The sequence below is a fragment of the Phascolarctos cinereus genome, unplaced genomic scaffold (assembly GCF_003287225.1).
Source record: "Phascolarctos cinereus isolate Bilbo 61053 unplaced genomic scaffold, phaCin_HiC Scaffold_4;HRSCAF=312, whole genome shotgun sequence".
In the NCBI taxonomy this organism is placed as follows: Eukaryota; Metazoa; Chordata; class Mammalia; order Diprotodontia; family Phascolarctidae; genus Phascolarctos; species Phascolarctos cinereus.
Genome location: NW_027555847.1, coordinates 659,706,496 through 659,731,404, shown reverse-complemented (window position 1 = coordinate 659,731,404; position 24,909 = coordinate 659,706,496). Strand labels below are relative to the sequence as shown.

Below are 24,909 nucleotides of genomic sequence, written 5' to 3'. Positions count from 1 at the left end.
AGGCCAGAGAGGAAAAGCTTTTCAATGTGAAGGGACAAACACAGAATGGATCACAAATGTTCCTGAGATACAACAGTCGTTGCTTTGCCTTGTCTCCCCAGTCTTGTCCCATTGTGGTAAGAGAATAATCATAACAATAATAATAACTCACATTTTTATAGAGCTTTAAGCACTTCAGAGAGGCCTGAGAGCCACAGGCCAGTCTGGTTCTTCCCCAGAACTGCCTTAATCAGGGCCTAATTCACAGGGATTGGATCCAAGAATTTCACAGGAATCAGCTGAGTGGCCCCAAGTACACTTTGGGAAGGATACGCATAACATTTGTTCCTTTCTATTCTTCCAACACGTTTGTCCAATATGGGGCTCTGCACACAGCAGGTGCTTAATAAATGTGTGTTGAATTGTCATATAGGATTTCATAGGATATTACAGCTTGAAGAGAACTTTAGGATCATTCAGCATCTCGATAAAACAATTGACAACTCTGAATCCCGTTGACCTGAGCCTGGCATCAGAGGTCAATCATTTGAAAATGTCCAAATTTTATAAATAATTTTCAATTAGTTCTGTTCCTCTTCTAGAATCACAAACTATGAGAGCTCATCCTATCCAGTCCACTCATTTTACAGGTGGGAAAACAGAGATCTAGAAAGCAGAATGAAATTGCCCAAGGTCCAACAGCTAGTAAAAGCCGGAACTCAGGCCTTCTGAGTCCAAGTCCAATACCCTTTCCACTGAGCTCTGCTTTGTTAATTTGGCCACAATAAGCATCTTTGGTAAATATGCAAGCTTTTCTAGAAACCAGCACAACTAGTTCTTTTTCTCTCAATTATTTCCTTTTTCCATTTCTTCTGTTTGAGAGAGGTTTTAAATGGGAGGAAGGGAGGCAGAGTTTTCCTATGGCCTCTTCGGAGAGCTCTCCCAAGTTGTGTTTCCATTTTGCCTTGGGCTTTCTCCATTTGGGCCTTATGAGCCAGGGCTTGTACCAAGCTCTCTCTCTCCCTTAGGTGGGCCCTATGGCCTTGGGCCTTTCACCCATCACCAGCTCCATTGGTTTCATCCCTATGATAACCTTAGCAGAGCATCCTTTTCTCTGGGGAGGCTTTGGATGCCCTGCCACAGCTGCCTTCAGAGACTCCTGTAGACCCCAAGCAGTGAGGCTTTTTCCTCTTACTACTTTTCCCCCAAGCACTGAAAAAGTGAGGCCACCCTTACCCACTGCATCTCAGGGTCATCCCCCAGCCTAGCTGGGCTGCTGCAGCACAGGTGCTGTGTCTGTTTGAATCCTTGCGCCTTCTTCCCGACCATGCTTGTCACTGTCAGGACAGGAGTCTGATTCTGCTGAAGGGAAAGAATCCTCTACCTACCGCCAAGACAACAGAAGCTTTCAACTCAAGATGGGAGTGACTAGCAACAGTCAACACAGAGTAAAAACGATTAAGGTGAAGGGCCATTTGCACGATGCCCCCACACCTAAATTCAGGCTACCGGGTTAGACCTTCTTAGTGGGTCATTCTGGTCTGCAGGACCCTAGAAAAGTCAAGCTAGTCCTATACGTGACATGGGGACAGGCCCAGAGACTCTTAGACTAAACGGAATTTCCAGAGCCTCCTAAGCTATCTTAAAGTCAATCTACTCTCAGCACTTCTCTGTGCTGGGATGGGTTTCAGCAGGATCAAACTTAGGTCCTGGTCTCTATCCCTGTCAATCCTAGGGCTAGGTGTAGGTGATGAGAAGGCAAGGTTCCCTATTCTTTGGGAGCCATTTTCCTGGTTCTGAGTTCCTCTGGGACTGGGGAGTAGGCTGTTTGGCACCCTATAGCCCTACAGTCCAAACAAGCACTGGCAGAAAGCACTAGAAACCATCAGGATTATCTGAACTCTTCGCCCCCAGACACCCATACTTTTGGGGACTAATGGTGGAGGTAGAGGTGAATGGAGTGGGAGGAAAGCCAGTGCCAAGAAGTGAGCTACACAATCAGCAACAGACACCCCCACAGGATGGGAAGGGAAGAGGGGGAAGTAAAGAGGTCATAAGATGGGAAGAGAGTGAGGAGGAACCTAGAAACTGAAGAGTCAAGAGGTGAAGAGGTAGAGAGTGACCTAGGCATTGAGTGTTAATGACCTTCACTGCCCATCCTGCCAAACCTGGGAGAAGAGGGGAATGAGGTGAAAACGGTGGTTAAACTCAGTGAAAAGAGAGATGGCTTAGTTCTAAAACCTCTGTCCACTAACCATATTTGTACTAGAGCACCACTCTGAGATACCTTGGGACAACCAAGTGGATATTTCTGAACCTGGAGCATCATGGAGTCCTCCTTCCCTTACTTAGATTCCAGGCCCCAAATGTGGCCAATTCTCCACTCTGGGGACTCTTTAGTTGTCAAGGATTGTAATGGAGCAGCAGAAATGAAAGGATATAGTTTAAAAGCTATGCCTCCCCCTAAAAAAGAACCTTCTCCCAGCCATACGGCATCATCCAGCTGCGGCTCTAGCATTTAGCACAGTGGTTTAGAAACCACTGTTTTCTGATCCCCAACGTTCCAGTAAGGAGATGAGACTATGGCTCCAGGGAGGAGTCTGCTAGGCAAGGAGCTCCTTTGGAAGAAGACCCCTTTGTTGGGTCAGGTTGTCCCAAAGTCCTATTTCTTTATAGCTGGGCACTATATGATATGTCCAAGAAAACAGGGCTGGATTTCAAATGCTTCCTCTCCCTGTCTTGTTCCCCAGAGTCAGGCTTGAGGATACTTTTGGCTCCTTACTGCCCAGCCTCTAGGTGGATCTTGGGATTCACAAGTCTCTCTACTGGCTCCAAGAGACAGGAAGATAGACAGACAGACAAACAGACAGACGGACAGACAGCAGACAGACAGAAAGACTGGAGGGATGAGATTGCAACCCAGGCTTTCTGGGGCTCCCTCGAAGCTCACCTGCCCTGTGGCCTGGCCTGTGCCATCCGAGCACACGAACTGCACAAACTCCTTCAGTGAGTCCTGGCCATGGTGGTGGTGGTAGCGGATGGTCGGGTGGGTGAAGTAAGGACTCGACTGCTGGATGATGGAGGTCGAGGGAAAATGCAGAGCAGAAGCTGTTGCCCGGGGGCTCCCTGTAGGTACCACAGGACGAGAAGTCACGGATAGAGAAGCATAGATACGGCAGGGCTGAGAGGGTAGGGGCAAGGAGCAGGGCAGAAGGCTAAGGATCCTGGGGGTGGGAACGCATTGAGAACTAGAGGGTTGGGAACAAGCAGGCTGATGGAATGGTTTGCTGCTGCTCCCCTGAACTCCATATCCATCTCTCCAGACCTGTGCCCATTATCATTCATGTGTATGAACACAACCCTGCGGTCACACACAAATACCAAGTCTTTCTCCTTGTAGCCCCATCTCATACCAGACACTCCACTAGTTCAAAGATCTCTGATTTAGGAGAGGTAGGTAGTCAAACTTCCCACAAACACAGATTGCAGCCCCTCTACAATTTCATAAATGGTCCCTGAGAGTCCCCATGGCTGAACAATTCATTTGCCTAGCTGACAGCCTCTAAGCTAGTCCTCAGACAACAAACAGAGGCTGTCACTGTCCCTATACTCAAAGCCTTTCAAACATGACAGGCCCTCCTAGAGCTGGGGCTCCCCAGGCCCACCTCCATGCCCCAGTGAGGCACTGGAGAAGGCCTTAGTAGGAGAGAATAAGAGTTGATTAAGTGCTCATATGTGCTAGGGACTGTGTTGAGGGCTTTGTAAAGACCTCATTTGATCAGGAGATAATGGATGCTGCCCAAGAGTCAACGACATTCCCCCCAGATATACAGCCACACATACATAACATTACTACACCGCAAGGGTACATTCTCATCTCAGGCACACATACGTGTGCTTCAGCCCTCCTTCACAGGCACAAGCATATACTGCTGCAATGACTACACAAAGGCACACTCCTCACAGATGCAAACACACTCACAAAGCTCTCACAGGCATATGCACACACTTCACAGACATGAGCACATACATATATGCCCCCCACACACACAGAGGCACACAATCTTCCTTGCACCCCCACCCACCCACTTTAGCCTTTCCCTGCTTCCATGCCTCCCCCTCCCCCTCCCCGTCTGTTTCTAATCAACTAGCTTTTGCTCTCAGTTTCATTAGGGGGCAAAGGAGATTTGGCTTCTCTCTGGAGTTCATAAAAGCAGAGACTGGAGCCCAAGATAATGGGGAGGGGGCTGCCTTCAGACCCTTCTCCCCCCAGACATATTCCCTCCTTCCCTCCTTGAGTCTGAGTGCTGCCTGTCCTGGATTCTCCTGCCTCGAGGCTCCTAGCCAGGGGGCCCTGAATCCTGAAATGGGAGCTACAAGGCCCCAAGCTCCCTGTCTTTTCCACCGCTCTTCAGAAGGGACCAGAAGCTTGGGCTGGGCTTGCATCTAAGGAAAAACTGAAGACCCTGAAGAGGGTGTCCCAGGATGTCTCTAGAGTCTAGATGGAAGGTTGCTGGTGCCATCAGAGCAATGAGAAGTGAACAGGAGACTGACTATGAACACTCCTGACTTCCTGCCAGACTGCACGCTCCTCAAAAACAGTCTAGATGCCTTGGTCACTGGCGGTCCCTTCCCAGGTCTCATCCATCAGAGTGAGAAAAACGGTTATAGGTTCACAGTGCTTAGGGTTAGGATGGACCTAACAGATCACTTAGTCCAGGCCCTTCAATATATAGATGAGGAAACTGAGATGCAGTGAGGGAAGTACCTTGCCCCAAGTCATCCTGACAGAAAGCAGCAGAGCTGGCATGCCTAAGGACAGCAAAGCAACCTTCCGTGGCAGGACTGAGAGGGCTGGCCTGGGGGCTATGTCCCTTTCACTAGGAGCATTCTCATCACACACATATATAGCATATATGCATATTGCCTTCCTGAGGAGCCTAGGCCTAAGGCTCAGCCAGGAGATGAGATGGTAAGGAAGGGAAGGGGGGAAGGAGTTGTAGGAAATGAAGAACACCTTTGCCCATGCAAATGTAACCAGAAGACTCATTCCCAAACATGAAGGAAGAAGGGGACCTCTGGGGAACAAACCTGGATCCAAAACAATTGTCTCCTTCCCCTCAGGACCTTGCTTAGCCTCTCATGACCTTGGAACCTCCTGGCACAGGTCAGTGGAAAGTGGAGAGGGGGACCATATTGAATCCCCAGCCCTGCCCCACTAAGAGCCTCTGCCTTTTGCCACTCTGAGAGGGAAGAGGAAAGGGGCAGACAGGGAAGTCTAGTAGGCCTCATCTAGCAGGCAAGAAGATGCCCTATACCCTCCCTTCCTTGCTGTCTTGATCTGCCCCTATTCAAAGAGAAAGGGAGAAGGGGGAAAGGATTTCACTGCCAATTTGGGCTGCTCCACTGACCCCCTCAGAGGGCTGGGGGAATGAAAGTTGGGGGGCACTACTGTTTAAGGCTGCTTCCCATAATCCTCCCCACAGCCTCCCCAGACCCCATTCCCTGCCCTGGCCTACTCAAAAAGCTGGGGGGAGGGGAGAGATGCCACTCCCAGTCTGGGACCACCCCCATGCCATGCCCTGCTTCCCTGGCCTGGCCTACTCCGAGAGAGCCGGGGCGGAGAGGAGGAGGGAGGAGAGGGAGCACGCCCCTGCCAGTTTGGGGCCATCCCCCACACCCCTCCCACCGGCCGCCCCCTCTTCCCCCCCTTCCCCAACCTCGGTTCTCACCTGGTCTCACTCCAGCTAGCACGGGCAGCGGGTGGTGGGTGAAAGCCATGCGCGGGGAGCTGGTCTGAGAGGAGAGGGCACTGCAGAAGTCCAGCTTTCCTGACTTCTTTAGAGAAGCCGGGCCTGGGGGGGAGGAACCAGCAACATAGGGTGGGTTTAGCAGAGGCCTGGGGGCAAGGTGGGGGTGAGAGGGGGCGCAGTGAAGCACGAGAAGTACAGGCAAGCCCAGCAGCTCCCTCCTCCTATGATTCCTACCCAAACCCAAGGTCTTTGTTAATGCCCTGCTTCCCCCTACCCTTTCTCTCTCCTGTTTTCTTTACCCTGCCTGTAAAACAATAGTAAGGGCACTCCACACACCAAGCTATGGGGTAATGTGTGCCGTCTGGACATTGGGAAAGAGGCAAGCAGAATGGTGCCCAAGACTGTGGAAGGTATGAAGGAGGGCTTACCACTTTTCTACCCAAAGACCCATAGAGGAAACCTGCAGAAGAATTTCCAGGAGCCAGGGCAAAAGTCTCACAGGGTTGGCAGGGAGAGGAAGGAAGGTAGTGAGCAGGTCTTGGGGTGAGGGAAGAAACCAAAGTGGGGCTCACAGGGACAAGGTGGCCAGGGCCCCTACCCTGCATCCCCCCTACTCCCTTCCACCTTGTTTCCCATTCCTGTCTTTTTCCTACTATCTCCCTCCTGGATATGCCCTGGGTATGACAGCAGCCTGGACCTGGAGAGAGGGTGGGGAATCAAGGAAACCCCCAAATCCGATGTCTTTCTTTGTTCTTACTGAGCATGGGTGCAGGAAAGGGAGTGCACAGTAGCCCTGGGGCCATGGTTCTTCAAGGAAGGGTAGGATTTGGGTTAGAGGGAACCCTGGACAGGGCCTCACACGACAACAGCAAAAAGCAACACCATCAAGGACAAGGACAGCTAACATTAAAGCACTTTGTCACACACTCTCCCAGATGACCAGATAAAGCTGGGGCAAAGCCTGTCAGAACTACTCCCCTCAGGAATGGAACATGGTTAGAGGAAGGAGATGAATGACTGGGTCACACAGAATGGACTATTCATTCTCCTGAGGCATCATCACTAGATTCTGGGGTTGCCACCCAGCTGAAAATGAGGATGCAGAGAGAGAGAGAGCCCCCTGCCTGTCCCTAATTCTGACAGCTCTGGGGTTGGCAGTTACAGATGTCCCTGGGCTTAGCTGGTGCGGTGTCTGAATACTGCCAGGTTAGAGCAGGTGCTACTCTGCATGGCTTGGGGGCAGTGCCCTCCCCCTTGGCAGGAAGGACTCTTGCATTGGTGACAAGGGGCACAGGAGGCAGGAGGTGAGTTTAGAGGTGCCAGGACTGGGAATGGGAAAAAAGAGGTGCCAAAGGCTCTAGGGCTGACTTCTTCAGGGGACAGCCAAGCTGAAGAGATGTGACAGTCATCCAGACCGCAAAGAAGAGGAGGTGGGGTAGGGGAGTGGGGAGAGGAGAGAATGGAAGGAAAGAGCAGGAGAGCTCCCAGTCACCAGCAGAAGTGTTATCTGGCGGCAGCTGCGTGCCACCTGATAGCTGGCATGACAGTGGGGGTGGGGGAGCTCCCGCCAGCTGTGCACAGCTGTCCCCACTGCCACGCAGCACCTCCCCAGCTGTTCCTGGTCCTGCAGCTGGGCTGCTTAATTGGCGATTTGTCGGCAGCACAGGGAACAACATGAATAGAGTCGTTGAGGGAGAAGGGAGGGGGAAGAAATGGGGAAAGAAGAGGAGGGACTCAGGAGCTGGAGACTAGAGGGCATCTGTCCACAGAAACAGGGGCTGCAGGAGGATGGGGGGCACTAGCAAGGCTGGAGAATCCCCAGTCCTAAACGTGACACACCAGGAGGAATGTTGGTACGGGGGAAAGGAGAGATCCACTAGAGAAGAGCCCAGGAGAGAAGGGGGCCTCACTCCTCACTACTTCAGAGTCTCATGGGACTGGCTGTCCAATGCCAACTTCATAGCACTGTCAGGAGGGCACTACTACTATATTCTCCCTCCCCATGGGACACCTTCTATAGTCCAGAGAGGAGCAGCTGCCTAGCACTTAACGTTTTTTCATGCATTCATTCGTTTATACATTTGTTCACTGGCACTGGGGCTTGGAAGCCTTCTCTCCTACCCTCTAGCCTACCCAGTGCATTCTCTACAATTACTTTCCCACTTCTTCAGTCTCATTCCTCCCTCCATTCTCACTCCCATCTCTCAAGAAAAGAACCCAGAACCCCTATTTTGGCTGGCCTAGTCCACAGGGAGCCCCAGGAACCACTCCAGAACAGCAGCTGTCCTATACAGGGCAAATTTTGGGAAGAGCCTAAGGATCTCAAAGACCCACTGTGGACATGAAGATAAGCACTTATCTTCACATTCTGGGGAGCAAAAAATAAAACAAAACAAAACTGAGGCATAGAGCTTGCATTTGGGGGACAAAGAGGCAAGAATGAAAGACAAAGCAAGAAAACGCCCAGAAAAGCACCCCTTTCCTTTCCCCATCCACTAAATCCTTTTCAAAAGGAGGGAGACCTCAACCCAGTCTAACCCAATCTAGCCCAACCTAGACTAATTCACAGGGCTTATCTGGCCCCCATTCCTTGCTTTGAAAGCTCTATAAAAAGCAAATAATGCTCCAAGGCAACAGCGCTTTCCATCAGGTAAGTAGAGTCCCTAACTCGTCCTGTATACAAAAATAGACACCACTCAGAGGCCTGATTGTTCACATGCCCTTACCTACGTACATACCCAGGTACCCCTACTCAGGAGCTCACCCATCTGGGGGTTGTGCATACACACAAGAACGCTCACATCTACACCCATGTGACCACATCTGTGATCCAAACATTGCGCAACTATTCTCTTTTCATCTACACATCTACACACAGTCACCATGTGACCATGTTCACCTGCCCTGCCCACAAGCATTGAGATATGGTACCATTCTATTCACAAGCACACAAGCTACATGTTCATTAAGGCATCAGGCATGTAATCTCCTTACAAGGTACACACATATCCACACAATGAAGTATAACTAGGTAACATGCCAACATCCTCCTCACGTACACACTCATGCTCACACATTCCTACTGAGGCATCCTAAACATGCACTCTTTACACACAGCTCCAATTTTTTACAAAACTCTAACCTCACAACCTGTGGGACAAACATGCCCACATATATGACCCTTACACGCACCAAGGTGTTGTATATATGCCCTCCTTACAAACACGTAAGTCTATATTCACAGACAGCCACCCACATGTACACAGGTATAACCTGGGTTTTTAGAGGCATTGCACACAGACCCTCTTTTCACATACACAGAAGTCCATATTTCTTCAGGTCTGAGTGTCAGACGGTGCCAACTGACCTCAGAAGGAAAGCGGGTAGGCTGGTTCAGGGATAGGGTCTCCCTACCTTGGAAATACTCAGAGGGAAATACCTAAGAGAGGTTCACTTTTTCTTAGGGTTAACTCGTTCCATGGTTTCTTCACAAGACCCTCTCTTCTATCGAAACCCCTCAGTCTGATCTAAGAATCTCTCCACCCTCTCTCCCTTTCTCTTGGGCTCCTCTGTTTTCTCTACAAGTGAGTACTTTGCGCAATGAAAAAGGAACCATAGAATTGGTGGTGATTTGATTGAAAAAAGCCAGTAACAAAGAGCCTAAGGGGGAACTGAAAGAAAAATGAAAACTTTCTCACTATATAAAGCTGGAGGGTTGCCTTCCTTGGGTCTCTGCCCTCCATGCCATCTTGATCACTGAGCAATGTTCACTTGCAAAAAGGCAGCAGAACTCTTCCTCATACATTTTGCCTAGCCTGGCTCTCATTGGGAAAGGGTGGGGTGAGGAGAGCACCCCAAACTTGGCAATGTGAGGCCCCCTGGGGCAAAGCCAGAGGGAGCATGCAGGAGGGCTAGAAAGGAAAAGGAATATCTTTGCTGTATATACCTAGGCCTCTTACCGAAGTGGAACTTATTGGGACTGAAAGGGGAAAGGGAGTTTACCCCAATTTAGGACTAGCCTAGACTCCCTAGTGCCTGACTCCCTGCTCTAGGTAGGGCACTGCTAAGATAACTGTACCTGCATCCACATCATTGGGCCAACCACTGGACTGGCTGCTGCCAGCTGCTGGGGACCGTCCTGTCCCAGGGTAGAACACGTCATCCACGGGGCTCTCCATCTCGCTGTCATCTATGGATTTAGGGCGCTTGGTGGTGCTGAATGGAGAAAAGAAAGAGAGTCAGAAGGGGGTAGAATGGGGAAAGAATCCATGAAGTCAGTCTTAGTTTTCCTAGAAAGGCACCCATTCCCAAGAGGTAGGGGGAAGGAAGGGAAAGGGAAGAGCTGGCTAGAGTTGGGGTAAACCCCTAGAATTTTGAGAGTTCTTACCTAGCAATACTGGCAAATACTGGGGAAAGGCAGCAATCCCCTTGCCTTCTGACATTATCTGGCACATGCAGGCCTGGGGTTGGCATCCCTATGGAACTGAAAAGATCCCACCATTCCCAACTCTTAATAGGTACCAATGTCTATAACCTCACTTATTCATTATTTATCCCTGGGGCATGCCAAAGGCCTAGGATGATGTGTGACAGAAAGGCAGTGAAGACCAGAAAGTTCAGTGAGTGCTGAAGGCCATACTTACCTGGTGGAAGGAGGGGAGGTGATGGACCGCCGCCCAAGAGTCACCTGGTTTATGTTGTAATAACTGGGGCTCTCCAAATCCGCCAGGGAGAAGTTAGGCCCTGACGCCGTAGCAACAGGAGCTAGATGGGTAAGAAAGAGGACTGTGAGGTCAGAAAGAACAAGACAGACTGGCCTTTGTTTGGATCCTATCTTTAAGAGGTTAGAACAGGAGAGTGCCTTCTGGATCAGAGAAGACTGGGGAGGCTCTACCAGCTTGTGGCAGATCCTTCTCTTTGATCAGACTCTCTAGGAACAACCAATGACCAAGAGCATCAGACCTATTCTGCGGTTGGAGGCCCAGGATAACCATGGGTACAGAACCATGTCCTTCCTTAGGTGAGGAGGGTCTCCCTACTGACAAACTCTTTAGAGTACAAATTTTCTCCTCCATGGTGGTGGAGATCAAGGCATCAAGCCAGTTTTTTTCTTCCTTAGGGTCTGTATAGCTTTGCCCTGGATTGACTCCTGTTACAGGAATAAGCCCCACCACAGCAAGGGGTGGGAGTAGGGACTGTGTGGGGTAGAAGAGAAAGAAGGCTCCATCTGGAGGGATCCCCATCTGCCCTCTCCCCAAACCTAGCAGAGCAAGTTCAGCAGTGGCCAGACACTCAACACAGGGGCAACAATGGGGTCCCTCCCAACCCAACTTCCTCAACCAGACAGGTTCTGGGCTTGGAAGGAAGGGGGTTCACTTACTCTGTGATACTCTGACCAGCTCAGTCACATTCCAGACCCCAGAGGTCACAAAGCAGTCTTGGAAACTTAAGTGCCCTACAAGGGAGAAGAAGACAGGTGAGGCAAGAGTAGAGAGAGGAGGGAACTCTGGCATCTCTTGCCTCCCCTCTCAGTGGAGTCTCAAGGCTCTACCCATGCCCTGACCTCCAAGTTTGCCCTGGAGGGGATAGTGTTGGGGCCATGGGAAGTGGAGGGCCCCAGATGACTCATGGGTCCTTCCAAATGACCCAGAGACCCATGAGAAAGGGGAAGTGGAAGGAAGGACAAAGGCAGGTCAGGGATGAGTGGGAGAGAGCAAGGGGAAAGGTACTCACCATTGGGCAGTGGTTTGATGTCCGCATCTCCTTGCTGGTTTGAACTGTCTGATTGTCCGGATTCTGCCAGGAGATACAAAGGGGCAGATGGGGTTAAGCTCAGGTTTCACCCCAGGGCAGACCATCAGGCTACCCAGGAATAACTTAATCCTAACTCCCTCTTCCCCATTCCCACTCCACCCCACCTAAGAGCCATGGCCCTGATGTCTGCAGAGGGGAAAACTCCCAGAGATCTCAGAGGAAGGTCAGGAGAGAAAAAAAGGGGGGTTCAAAGCAAGACAAGGATGAAGCTGGGGAAAGAATTCAGCTCCCAGACCAGGTTTCCTCCCACAGCTAGAGAGGCCTTAGGAATCCCCATCCCCCACATCCTTTGGCTGGCAGATGAGATGCTCCTTTAATTAATTAACTCCATTCCCAGCCATTCTTTTATGCCCGCCTCCCCCCACCCCCATATACACCCTACCCCACCCTACCCTTTCACCTTTAAGCTTGCAGGCAGTGCCTGGCAACCCAGAGGGGGGAGGTGTGCCCCCAACACTGTCGCCCATTTTGTGCCAGCCAGTCTGGGGCTGTCTCATGCCCCAGTGCCACAGCTGCTCAGAGCTCAGACACAAGGGTCCTATTGTGCAGCTCTCAGAGAGGCAGGGATAGTGTGTGTGTGTGTGTGTGTGTGTGTGTGTGTGTGTGTGTGTGTGTGTGTGTGAATATTTTGCTGAGCTTGGGAAAGCCCCCTTCCTTCTCTATCCCACTATCCCCCAATGCTTTGTATGCCAGGGGCACTACAGGGACCTCCAGAATGCCCGCCTGGGCATGGCAGTTGGCAGAAGGCTAAAGAAGCAGGGAAGCCAGAGGCCAGTTGGGGGTGGGGATATAGAGAGAAGCAACATGGACACCTCTGAGAAAGGATGAGGATCACCAAGAACAGACGGGCCAATCCCAGTAGCCAGGTTAAGGCAAGTACCTAGCTAGATTGGTACTGGGCTGTCAGCAGGTGTGTAGGGGTGGGATTTCTCCCAGAGGGAGAGAACTACAGAGCCCTTTCTGGTGTGATGTCTGGGAATTTCACTTCAGTGACTCCTGATCCTGGAAGTCAGAGAATGCCAGGATTCTCATCAGATTTAGAGCTAGAAGACACCTTAGAGATCATCTAATCCAATCTCCTCATTTTATAGATGAGGAAAATTGAGCCACCAAGAGGTTTAGCAGCAATGTCATGTAGGCAATAAATGGAAAGCCTTTTGACCCCAAATCCAATGTTTCCACTACATGCCATTACTTGTGTTCTGGGGAGGCTTGCCTGCAGACTACTGCCCCACCATAACCCTTCCAGGTCCAGGTGTTGGGGGAGAGAACAGTGGGAAAAAGGGAAGGGGGACAGTTTCTACTTCAACCACAGAAGAGGAAAACTGTGATTAATAACCCCAAAATATTGCAGGTTAAGGGAAGTCTGCACCAGCATTCTGGAAGGAAAGGCCCTTCTACATCTTGGACCTGGACATCACTACAGAATCTAGATCTTAGTTTCCCTGACTTGGCTCAGCCCACAGTGAAGGGCAAAGACTATGCCCCAATCCAACCAGCCTGTACTGTGCCAGCCCTGGTCTCCTACCTCCCACATAGCTTTTACTGGGTAGGGAGAGGCAGCTGTCTACAGGGCCATTTATTTGCATGCTTTCCTATGCTTTGGAGGGAGCCTATGGGAAAAGTCCTCCTTAATGAGGAATCCAACTAAAGGAGCTGCCTAGAAGGGTAGCTTCTCATCTAGAGAAGTACAATGCTAAGGGAAAGTAGGAATAAATAGATTTCTAGTCACTTTAATTTTCAGCCTCTTGAGCTTCCTAAATAATTACAGAGTGAAATTAGAATTAGAAAGTATCCAAAAGTGAAATGGGCTAGTGAGTTTCTATTGGTAAGATAGATTGGTAAGATTTCAAGTAGAGGCTGGATGACCATTTGTAGGGGATTTTGTAAAGGGAATTCCTGCTCAGCTTAGGTATGGGTTTGTCTAGATGACCTGCAAAGTTTCTTTCAACTCTTACATGATTCATCCTGGATCTGAGCTTAAGCCCCAACCAGCCTGGCTAAAGGATTACTGTTATTGCTAGGTATTTGTGGGACCATAAGGGGCAGTTTCCTCACTACCCCTACCACCACAACCACCACCACTCTCCCCCCAGGATCCTCAAGACTGATTCCCTTGCACAGTGGACAGAGCACCAGCCCTGGAGTCAAGAGGACCTGAGTTTCAAATCCAGCCTCAGACATTTCACACTTACTAGCTGTGTGACCTTGGGCAAGTCACTTAACCCTGACTGCCTCAAAAAAAAAAAAGATTGGTTCCCTAACCATAGGTTCTGTAGCTCATCTCCACCTTCCCATAAGCCTAAGTTCACAGCCCAATAGGCCTGGACAGAGATTGCCCCAATGTCAATCTAAAGACCTAAGTCAGACTAGTCTAGGAACAGAGGGCCTCCAAGGAAAGATGCTTGAGTTACAAGCAAAGATATGAAGCTGCTAAGAATCATTCTATCCTCTCCCCAAGTCAACTATGGTAGAGGACATGGAACCTTTGCCCACCAAAGGAGCTGATACAGTTGTGGCTTTGTGGGGAAAAGGGTAAGGGGGAGCCCTGGAAGAAGCAGGCATGGCCCACATTCTGTTCAAAAAAAGGCCCATCTCCTGACCTAACTCAGAAAAGTCCATGAAGCTGGAGACCAAAAAGCTCATACTCCAATGTCCTAGAGCTGCTTTGAAATTCCCCTTAGAAGGCATGTACTCCTTGAGTTGTCCCATTCCATTCCAAAATCATCAGGTGAAATCAAGAAGACAGACAGACTGACAGGCAGACAGACAGACAGACAGACAGACACGCACATGCACACAGAGGAAGACAAAAGGAAAGAGACAGAGTCGGGGACAGGGACAGGGAAGGAGGCAGGGATTCTAAGACTGGGAACTTGGGAAAGCGAGCAGTGGAGAAATCGTTTCTCCACTAGAAAATTACCCATAAACATGATTAGTAGCACTATTGTCGTCGTTGTTGCTGTTGTTACTTTAATTGAAAGGCAAAGAGTAAAGGTTTGGGCAAGGGATGTTTTCTTCCCCCAGACTAAAAGCAGATCCAACTAGTCTGAACCCCTCTGCTTCTCTTCCCGTTCGCTTCTGGCAGCCATTTTAAACCTTGGCAGCCATCTTACTGCTGGCGGCTCCGGCCAGAGTCCCCACAATGCTGACAGCCGCCAGCCCCCGAGATGCTGAGCTTAGCCCCAGGACAAAAGACTGAAAATTTGGACATGGGATGGGTTGGGAGGGAGGCTGAAGAGCCAACCTAGGGGCAGCTGGGTCCGTGTCCCTCTGTTGTAGATGTAACCGAATACACCACTTGCACCCTTTTGGTCGACTAGGGCTGAGGATATGGCTGTTTCTCTCAGGAAGGCCCTATTAATACATCTAGCATACTGATAAGTTAGTATCTATATGGCACTTTAATATTTACAAAGCACTTTACAAATATTGTTTTGTCCTCACAACAACCCTAAGAGATATTATTGTCTCTTTATTTCGCAGTTGGAGAAACTGAGGCAGACATAGATTAAGTGACTTGCCCAGAGTCACACACCTAGTAAGTACCTGAGACCAGATGTGAACTCAGGTCTTACTGACTCCAGGCCTAGAGCTGTATCTACTGCACCACCTAGTTGCCAGTATTCTCCAGGACTAGGGACCCAAATTAGTTAAATATATGAGACCCATTACTAAGATAGGGAAATTGAGGTTCCGGGGTTGGATGGGAGGTCACAGGTGGCAAAGTCTTCTCTGTACCTTCAGGAATGGTGGAAGGGTTAGAACAGAGTAGTTCTAGACGCGATGTCAAGATCCTTTCCTCTAAGACCCCAGCAATGCTGTTTAGCACTCCTTAGGGGCTAGGTCCCCTGAGTAATGATATCCCTTCTCCTCTCCTCTTACTCCCCACCCTCAATCTGTGGATCAGACTTGGCTCTGTAACATGAGGACACCATGGGCAAGCTTCTTCCGCATGCTTACACATCGCCGAGTGGGTCGGGGTGGGGGTGGGGGGCTGGGGTGACATTCTGTAGTTATTCCCCTGCTTTTCCTAGAAGCAATGTCCCTGGTCTCTCCTCCCTGGAGACTGGGGCCCTGGCTAGCTCTGCTTGAGAAGCATAGTCTGTCTTCAGGAAGGGGTTCCCAGCCCACCTGCGTCATCCCATTCTCTGTCTCAGCTCCTAGAGGACCCTTCAGGCCAAGGGCAAGGCAGCCAAGGGAAGAAGAGGAGGGAGGGAAGGAATAGCTCCTTCATCACGCCCCCTCCCCAGCCCTGATCTCAGAGCTCTGGCTTTTATCTGGCAGAATATGGCTTATCGGAGCCACCAGCTGAACAAACACACAAATCCACGGTTAGTGAGAGAAAACACTTTTCCTGAACTCTTTATCTCCTGTTCACAGGCCCTGCTTGCTCCCCACTGCCAATAGCTCAGGAGGGGAACTTTGCTGCTGAACAGCTGTTTCTGCCTTTATTCTCTGCTTCTAAAGGTGGAGGGTTTTCACGCCGTCTCTGACTGTGTCCCTTCCTCAGTCTCCATTTCCCCATCTCTCTCGGTTGTTCCCTTCCTTTCTTTCTCTCTCCCCAAACCCCAAACACTCCTCACCTCCCAATTCCCTACTGGTGTGTATGGCTGGGCACACATTGATCTCCGTTCCTTCACTTTAGAGGCTGCTTTCTCATTGAGAGACAATAGGCCAGCTGGTGGCCTGTGGGTAAGGGAAGGGGGCCGGGAGGATGTTGGCTGGCATGATGAGGGCAGGTGCCCAGCTTCCTTCTTTATCCTCCACAGCCTAGGGCTTCAGCACTCCCCAACCACCACCCCCCACCAAAGCCTCTCCCACTTAATTCCCCACCCTGGCGCAGTCCACATGCTCCCAGAGGATGTGTTCTGAGGCAGAGGTCTCCCCTACAGCCTTTACCACAGAAACAGGCACCTATCCCATTGCTCTGGGGCCTAGCCTATATAGACCCAGCTCAGTATCTTCACCCAGCTAGTCACCTGGGCAGGGAAGAAAGCTCCCTTCTCTACCCACAAGCTCTTGGACTATCCTATCACATAAAAATACTCCCAATCATTTATCACATAAAAATATTCCTGGTCGTTTGACTTACCACATAAAAATACTCTTAATTGTTTGAGGAGATGACAAAGGAGGGGAGTGGGACAGTGAGCTACCTGGATTCTAGCCATAAAGCTAACATCTCTCCCTTCTGGCCTAGGTATGAGAATCCTTTAACTGCATCATATGTCACAGATTTAGGGGCTCAAAAAGGAAATCAGAGTGTCTATGTCTAATACCCATATTTTATAAATGAGGAAACTCAGGTCCAGAGAGATTAAGTGATTTGACTAAGGGTAGTTAAGTATCAAAGGAAAGATTTGAACTTGGGTCCTACAACTCAAGAGCCATACCATAATGTTTTTCCAGGCTCTGTTTGAGCATAAGAATGGTGTTTCTGTATCTGGCCTAGCATCAACATGCCTGCCACCATGAGCTGATAAACCAGGCCTGGTAAGAATAAGAGGCCTCAGTCTCTCATTGCAGACAGGGCAAGAATGGCCTACAGGAGCCTGCAAGGGAAGTAGGGAGTGGACAATTCAGAATTCAGCTCCAAAACATTCCAACTCTAATTCTTACACTCCTATAGCCAAGGCCCTCCAGCCCAAAGGTCACCTGCATGCATGAAGGCAGGAGCCTGGACTGACAGAGAGACTTTCCCAAGGTTCTAGCTTTCAGGTATAATTCAGAAACACTAGGAAAGAGAAGGTGTCTGTGGGCTGACGGATCCTGAACAGCCTACTAGGGAATGAGTTCCAAAACAGAATTTGGCAGAGGCTGCAAGGGGCCTCCTTTAATCACTTGCACACATGTGATCTGTTACTCCCCCACTTTCTGAGTGTAGAAGAGATTGTAGGATCGTAGGCCTCTCAGCCCAGAGCCAGATTTGGCACAAAGCCACCAGCACCGGACCCTTCCTCTAACTTGGGTTCACCTCAATTAAGGAGTGGGCCCTACCCCGACCCCTACCCTTCTCCCATCTAGACCTCTCTTTCTCCACAGTTTCCTGGCCTCATTCTGCCTTGTCCTGGTTTAGCCTAGTCTCTTGTCTTTCTTCTCCCCATTGCCCTCTCTAGTTTCTTTCAGCCTTCTGGTTTCTTCTCAGAGGTTTGGGGGTGTGTGTGTATGTGTATCTGTCTTGTCTATCTGTCTGTTTGTCCGTCTGTCCAAAAGAACTCTCTCTGCCTTTCGTTGGGGTTTCCATCTTTGATGGAAGTCTACAGTTGCCAGGAGGAGGACAGCACTACACATAAACCCCAGATTGATGGCGTGTTTTTAATATATATATTTTTTTGGTTACAGACAGGGAGATATTTATGGCTCCCGCTAGGTGAGGTAGGAATGTCCTGTTCGGAGCAGCCTTAGCTCCCACCCCTAACAAACTCTGCTCTGTTAAAGGGACAGTCCGTAAATCATCACCCAGCTGCTTCTCACAGACATTGATTGCTCCACCAGCTCTTTATGAAGTAGGAGGAAGAACACAAGCACCGGCATGCATAAGCACGCACGCACACGTGCACACACACACACACACACACACACATATACACACATAATCACACACACACACCCTCACTCCCTGTAACATGCATGTACTCATACATATGTGCTTAGACATACATATGAACTCAGACACATATAAGCACATTCAAACACTCTCAAAACACATACATACAGACACATACTTGGAGATACTCATACATGTGCACACATAAGTGTTCACTCCTACACCTACATCCAGATATATACTTACAGATGCACTCACACACCAACAATGCACATATTCAGATGTGCACATATATAGACACACACTGATGCAGACACATACACATACAAGACATACCAACACATCTTCTTTTGCCATATTTTGTCTCAAGCAGACAAATATGCCCTCAGACAAAGACACACAGACTTACACAACTACACTTACACACTGGCAAGCTCACCAATGGATACACTCACAGGATACACTTATATATAAATTTTAAACACAATGATACACGCGTATATAAAATCCAGGTCATTCCTAGGGGCACAATGACACTGAAGGCATTTTAGTTACCCCCACTAACAACTCACAAACAAACATCAATTCTGTAGGAGAGAAGCACCCCCACGCACACATACACCCCATACCTTTCTTGATTTAGAGTTAGAAGACCTGGGTTCAAATCCTGACTTGGTAGCTATGTCACTTTACTGGACTGAGCCTCAGTTTTCCCATTTGTAAAATGGAACTAATAATCTTCATATTACCTGTGTCACAGTGTAAGGAAAATTATTTGCAGACCTTAAAGTACTCCAGAAATGTCAGCTGTTATTCCCTGAAAGACCAATTGCCCCTTAGGAAGTGGTATGCATGATTCTTGTGCCTGCCCCAGCCCATCTCTCCTTAGTTTCTCCTTATAACTAAGTTTCTCCTTATAAACAAGTGGGGTTTGTGCTCTGGAATGTGGGCAGAATCCCAGGGGGTGTGCCCCAGATATGGGACAGGCCTAGGATGTGGAGTGCCCAAAGGGGTGTCTATACTCTAGACAACATGACAACATGACCCAGCTCCCTGGAAATAGTCAAGGAGCCAGACTATCTTGGAGCAGCTACCTTCCCAACTTTTCTTCTGCAATGCCAAGGCATAGGAAACCCAATCTTGGGTTGGGGTGGGGGAGGGGACCAAGAGCCTGGCCTATGGTAGGCAGAATTGAAGAATGTGACTATTGTGCGTCCTGAAACTCAAGTCTAGGAACCTGAGCTATCCCGTAGAAGTGGACAGGTAGACAGACAGGGTCTAGAAGGGTTGGAGTGGGGCACAGAGGCCTCTCTCCCTTCCTGGTACAAGGAGGCAGTAGACCAAAGTAGTCCTTGAGAACACAATGAAACAAGAAGGCTCATGAGACCCAAGTGTTGTCTTGAAGAAATTGTTATCCTGGGTACCAGGCCTCTTCCGCTCACTTTCACATCCCCCTCAGTCTAGCAAAACCTGGAGCTTGGGGCCCAGGAGCTGTTTCATAGATTAAATATGATTCAGAGCAGAAAAGGGTCAAAACAAATGATCAAATGCCTCATTCACATACCCATAAGGGATAAATAGTAGCTAGCAGAGGTAGGGTTTGAACTCAGATCTCAGGACCATACAGCCCATGTTCTTTTCACCACAACACAACACTTTCTGAACAATCTGTACACCCTCCCATCAAAGGAGGAGCTGCCACCCTAACACTTGGAGGAGCTCAAGCCAATACTATGAAAAGGTGGAGAGAATATTGGTGTCGGGCGCTATTGGGGCAGAGGTCAAGTGGGCATACAGAGGCAGGATCTTAGAGTCAAAGGACCTGGGTTCCAATCTTGGCATTGCTATCTACCACCCATGTGACCTTGGGTAGACATTAATTTCTCTGGACTCAAGTTTCTACCTTTGTAAAGTAAGAGAGTTGGCTATGAGATCTTCAGGTGGCCTTCCAGCTCTTTGTAGAAGAGCTGCATACAATCCTACAATAACCAGTCAGACAATAAACATTTATCAAGCACCTACTGAGTGCCAGGTACTATGGTAAGCTACTATGCTTGCATGCTTTCAGGAACCCTTCTTTCTTTCTACCTCCATTCTCTCCCTCCCCTTTCCCCCAACACTCACAGACCCAAAAGATGCGTGTATAGCCTGTGGGTAAGAGTGAGTGAATAAAAGGGGAATCAGGAAGTAAGGAAAACAGAACGAAGGCTAATGATTGCGGAGGGCAGCAGAGATATCTGCACTGGCTGGCAGTAGGGCTCTTCTCTGGAAATAGGGTTCAGCTATGTGGTGAGGGCTTGGCTGGCTGGCTGGTTGGCTCACTGGTTAGAGTACAGAGACCAGACCAAGAGGGAATTGGTTACCTAAGGGCCTAACCAGTGGGTTAGCTATTCCTTTCTCACCCAATACTAAAGTCCCCTAAGAATTCTCCACAGCCCAGCTAAGTCTATCTGAGGCACCTGATTTCCCAGGGAAATTGATGGTGGGTGTTGACTTATTTTACGCCATAGACTCTGCATGCCTGGCCTGTTGGACAGCTTCACTTAGACTGGAGTTAGAACAGCACGCTCAATGGCCAGGGTGCCAAGGGACCAAGCAGAAGCCTGAGAAAGCTGGTCCTTAGGGCTTGGGACACTGGCCTCCCCAGTTTGCCCAAAAGGCTAGAGAGCTTTGCTCCACAGCAATGGTCTACACACTTCTGACATCCCACCAGGAAGTCCCATTTTAGGCATTAGGAGCACCAGACCTTCCCCCTACTTACACCAGTCTCATCTATTTCCATACAAAACCAAAGAAATTGCTGCTAAGTTTGTTTCTTCCCCTTGAAAATAAATGATCCAGGAATACCTAGTTCCATCCCCAGCAAATAAAGAATTTCCTGCCCAGTCCCTTGCCTCCCAAGCAACCCATCCTGCCTATGGTGCCACCTTAAGAGAGAGCTGACACTTCACTGGCTAGCCCCTGCTGGAGAAGGCTTCTTCTGCAGCCATCACATGTACCAGTGGTGAGCCAGCCCAGGGAAAACTCTTTAAGATGGTGCCTGGACACTGGGCAGGCATCTTGTGCCAAGGGAGGGAAGTTGACTTCTGTTTGCAAAAGCACCATCTTACTATGATCTAAAGGTCCATAGGAAAATAAAGGGAATGGGAAAATGCTGTAAAAAGGGACACAAAGAAATATGGAGCTAGAAAACAAGAGCAAAAGAAAGACAGAATCTAGGAGGTGAGCTGAGCATGATTTTTCCAGCCTGCTCAACCAGACGCTCACACAGCCCCAGCCAGAACACACCCAATTGCTAGTCTTAAGTCAATAAACAAGATCCCTACCAATCGGGGTTGAAGTGGAGAGGGCATGGAGATGGACAAGGAGATGACAAGGTAAGGCTGCTCCTACTCAAGACAAGGATCCTATAAAGGACTATTCTTGGTGATACAGAACATAGCTAGTAGTAATCAGTCAATGAATAACAACTCCCATTTTAATGGGAACCCTTTAAGGCTGCAGAGCACTTTACTCACAACTGCTCTTAGGTAGGTAGAACAAGGAGTAGTTTCCCATTTTACAGATGAGGAAACTGAAGCTGAGAAAGGAAAAATTATTATGTTTGTGATCACACAGCTAAAATGTCCTGGAGTTGTGATTCAGACCTGGGTCTTGAGACCCACTCTTCTCCATTACTCCATACTGCTGAATGAATGAGTGAGTTAACATAGTCATAGACTAAGAGAGCTCACCTACTGTTTGAGCTGAAATGGACTTCAAAAATCATCTATTCCAAATCCTCCAGTTTGCAGGTGAGAAAACTGAAGCCCAGAGAATTCAGTAATTTGCTCCAGGTCACGTGAATGAACTAATGAACCACTGAATGACACAAGGCATGAAACCAGGGCTTGAGCCCCTTTAGGTGTGTGCAGGTGCTGTAGTCTTTATCTGGGGGAGAGGCGAAATTAAAGTTGTTTCTCTGTGAGTTTAAACAGGGAAAAACAACAACAAAAGAATGAGGCAAGCTAGGATAAAAACAAGGTGAGGCGGAGAGGGGGAAACAGAGAAACAGCTCTTGGCCCAGCTGGGCTCATCTCCCTGCTCCAGGGTGGCTTGGGTTGGCTTCTGATCTGAAGGTGACAGCCATCTTAGAACTAATCTTCCATGGGAAGGTGATGACTTTATATCTCTTAGAGGCAGACACTATTTGGGCCTGGGCACTGCATCTTTGTGACTATGTCTTTGTATCAGAGTGGGATCAAGGCCAGGCCCAGACCCAAAGAGTTGGGCACTACCACCCATAAAAAGAAGAAAGAAAGGAAGAACTCACAGCCAAGTCAAGTAATATGAAGACAGGACCCACGCCTCTACATTTCTCACTGTGCCTTGACACAGGAGGTTTTACACAAAGTGGGTTACAGTAACTGTCTGCTGACAATTAAATATATATAAAGCAAGGTAGAAAGAAGCAAAGTAAGACCAGGAAGGCCCATATGAACCAAACCAGTGGGCAAGAAGAGAAGAATGGGCTCCATCCCAGATCTCAAATGGACCTGGAGGAGGTAGGTGGGGTGGGCCCAATTCAATTTTCAATTCAATTTAATTCTTGCTGGCAAAACAAAGACAAAAAAAATGAAAACCAGCCCCTTTTCTCAGGAAACTTACATTCCACTGGGACATACAAGATGTAAGTTGTTAAGAAAATATAAGCGAAGTTGAGGGAGAAAGCACTTAACTAGGGGGATTTTAAAAGGGAAAAAAAAAAGCTTCCACCAGGAGGTTGCACCTGAGCTGAGCCTTGGGAGACTCAGGATTGGGGTAAGGGGGAGTACATTTCAGGTTTGAGAATCAGCCTGTGGAGAGGCACGGAGGTGGAGATGAGATGCCAAGTATGGGAAACAGCGAGTTGGCTGGCTTGACTGAAACAGAGAGTATTTGAAGAACAGTTGTATGCTTTAAGTCTAGAGGTAGGTTATAACCATATGGGGCGGTGGTTTGAATGCTAACTAAGCTGTATTTTATCCTAGAGGCAGTAGGGCAAGAAAGTGACATAGTCAGACCTGTGCTTAGGACCATTAGTTTGGCAGTTGGGTGAAAGATGGATTGGAGAAGGAAGAGACAGTGGAAGCAGAGACACCAGTCAAAAGCTACTGAAATAGTGGAATTAGAGGAGCCCTAGTGTTGCTCCGAGGCTAGGCCCATTCCAGTACTCTGGCTGGGTGCCAGGAAGCACCAAAGGGAGGCATGGCAAATCAGGGAAGGGGATTCAAGGTCAATTCCCCATCCCCATCCCCCCACCCTACGCTTTGCTGCATCTACAGATGAGTGAATGTGGGAGTAAGGGACAGCTGAAAGCCTACTTCCCCATACTGATATGCTTATGCCCTCCTGTCTCTGGGCCAGTCACAAGCCCAGGGCTGGGTCTCAAAGGAACCCCAGTGTAGTACAGTCCTAAGCAAGCTTGTCTCTCCCCCTCCCACCTCTATTTCCAGCACTGACCTTTATTAAGTCCCAGCTCCCCCATGAGCCTGCCCAGCCCAGGCCAGACCAGCCTTGACCCCTCTTGCCAGCTGTTCTTGGGGCTATTAATAGTGGCCCCCACCTCCCAGGGCTGAGCAATCCTGTCCCACATTTACCCTTTGTCTAGTTATTTTTAAAGGGGCACAAGCCTTCATCTAGCACCGGAAATGGGCCTTGCTGAGCCAGCCAGACCCAGACTCAGACCCCTAGTACTGAAGCAGGGAGGAAGCAGGAGTCTTTAGAGGGTAACTGGGAATAAATGCACCTGGGAAGGGACAGGAACTTGAGAGAGAGAGAAAACAAGAGACATATACAGAGTAAGACAGACCAAGATGGACAATGAACAGAAATGAAAAAGCTGCTGAAAGGAAGCATGAGAAGGAGAAATGATGAGAATAAAATTAAACCTACTGAACATTAAAATGAAAGACTGGAAGTGAGAGGCAGAAAGTTGAGGGGGAAGGGAGGAAAACACAAGAGAAATAAAAGGAGGAAATTACTCCTTTAAAAAAACAAAAGGAAAAAAACTTTCCTAAAAATACTTGGTGGCAGCGGCTGAGCTCTGCGGAGCCGGTTGGGCCCCCCTCCAGCTGCCTGCATCTGTTTGGCAGGCACTCAGCAGCAGCAGCAGCAGCAGGGCAGGTTACCTTGTGAGCAGAGGGGGAGGTAGGGTGGGATGGGGGGGGGTTTCAGGAGAAGGGAGAGAGAGGACCCAGATCTTAGTACCTGAGATTCAGGGGGAATAAGAGGGGAACATAGACTCGAAGAGTGAACAAGAACAGACAAAGGAACACAGACCATGAGGAGGGAGTCTCCGGTGAGGAAGGGAAGCACCCTGGGTGGTTGTCTGGGAAAGGTGTGGGGAAAATCGAGTCAGCCCATCAGCCCCTCCCATACCTAAACAGAGAGAAGAGAACCAGCCTTCCCAAAGCCTGGGACTGGAGAGGAGGGAAGGAAAAGGCAACAGACAACTCCCTAGCCTGCCTTCCCACCACCACTAATCCTGCTGCATAGTCTTCTCCCCTGATGCCTCTCACTCTCTTTCCAATTCCCTGGGAAGGGGCTATCAGGAGAACTAGGAGAGCTATGGGAAAAGGAGCCCAGCACAGCTGGCAAGACAGCTGGCCCATGCCTGCCCCATGACCTGATGCCCCTCAGCCCCAGCTTCTACCTCCTGGGCTGCCTGAACATATGGACGCTGAGGCCAGGGGCCATCATGCCCTCTGTCAGTCTGAACAAACCCCAGATACGACAAATGGCCATTGAGCTGGACCTTAAGGCTCCATGGCCCCCTGGTTGTCACAGAATTTA

The 24,909-nt window shown here is 49.3% G+C and overlaps 1 protein-coding gene across 7 annotated transcripts in view; it reads right to left on the bottom strand.

The window, feature by feature from the left end:
• NFIX (nuclear factor I X) overlaps window positions 1-24,909 on the bottom strand; it is a 125,485-nt gene that overhangs the window by 16,521 nt on the left and 84,055 nt on the right. For 5 of the 7 annotated variants that reach the window (XR_013486389.1, XM_078153925.1, XM_020995390.2 and 2 more), the window contains 6 exons: window positions 11,466-11,528; window positions 11,113-11,187; window positions 10,376-10,496; window positions 9,811-9,947; window positions 5,712-5,834; window positions 2,930-3,105 (listed from right to left, as the gene is read on the bottom strand). Coding sequence is in view for 6 of the 7 variants with exons in the window: in XM_078153925.1 (XP_078010051.1) it covers window positions 2,930-3,105; window positions 5,712-5,834; window positions 9,811-9,947; window positions 10,376-10,496; window positions 11,113-11,187; window positions 11,466-11,528 (695 nt within the window). In the remaining variant the exon portion in view is untranslated. The remainder of the gene's footprint in view (window positions 1-2,929; window positions 3,106-5,711; window positions 5,835-9,810; window positions 9,948-10,375; window positions 10,497-11,112; window positions 11,188-11,465; window positions 11,529-24,909) is intronic. The other 2 variants (XM_020995392.2, XM_078153926.1) reach the window with 1 other exon arrangement.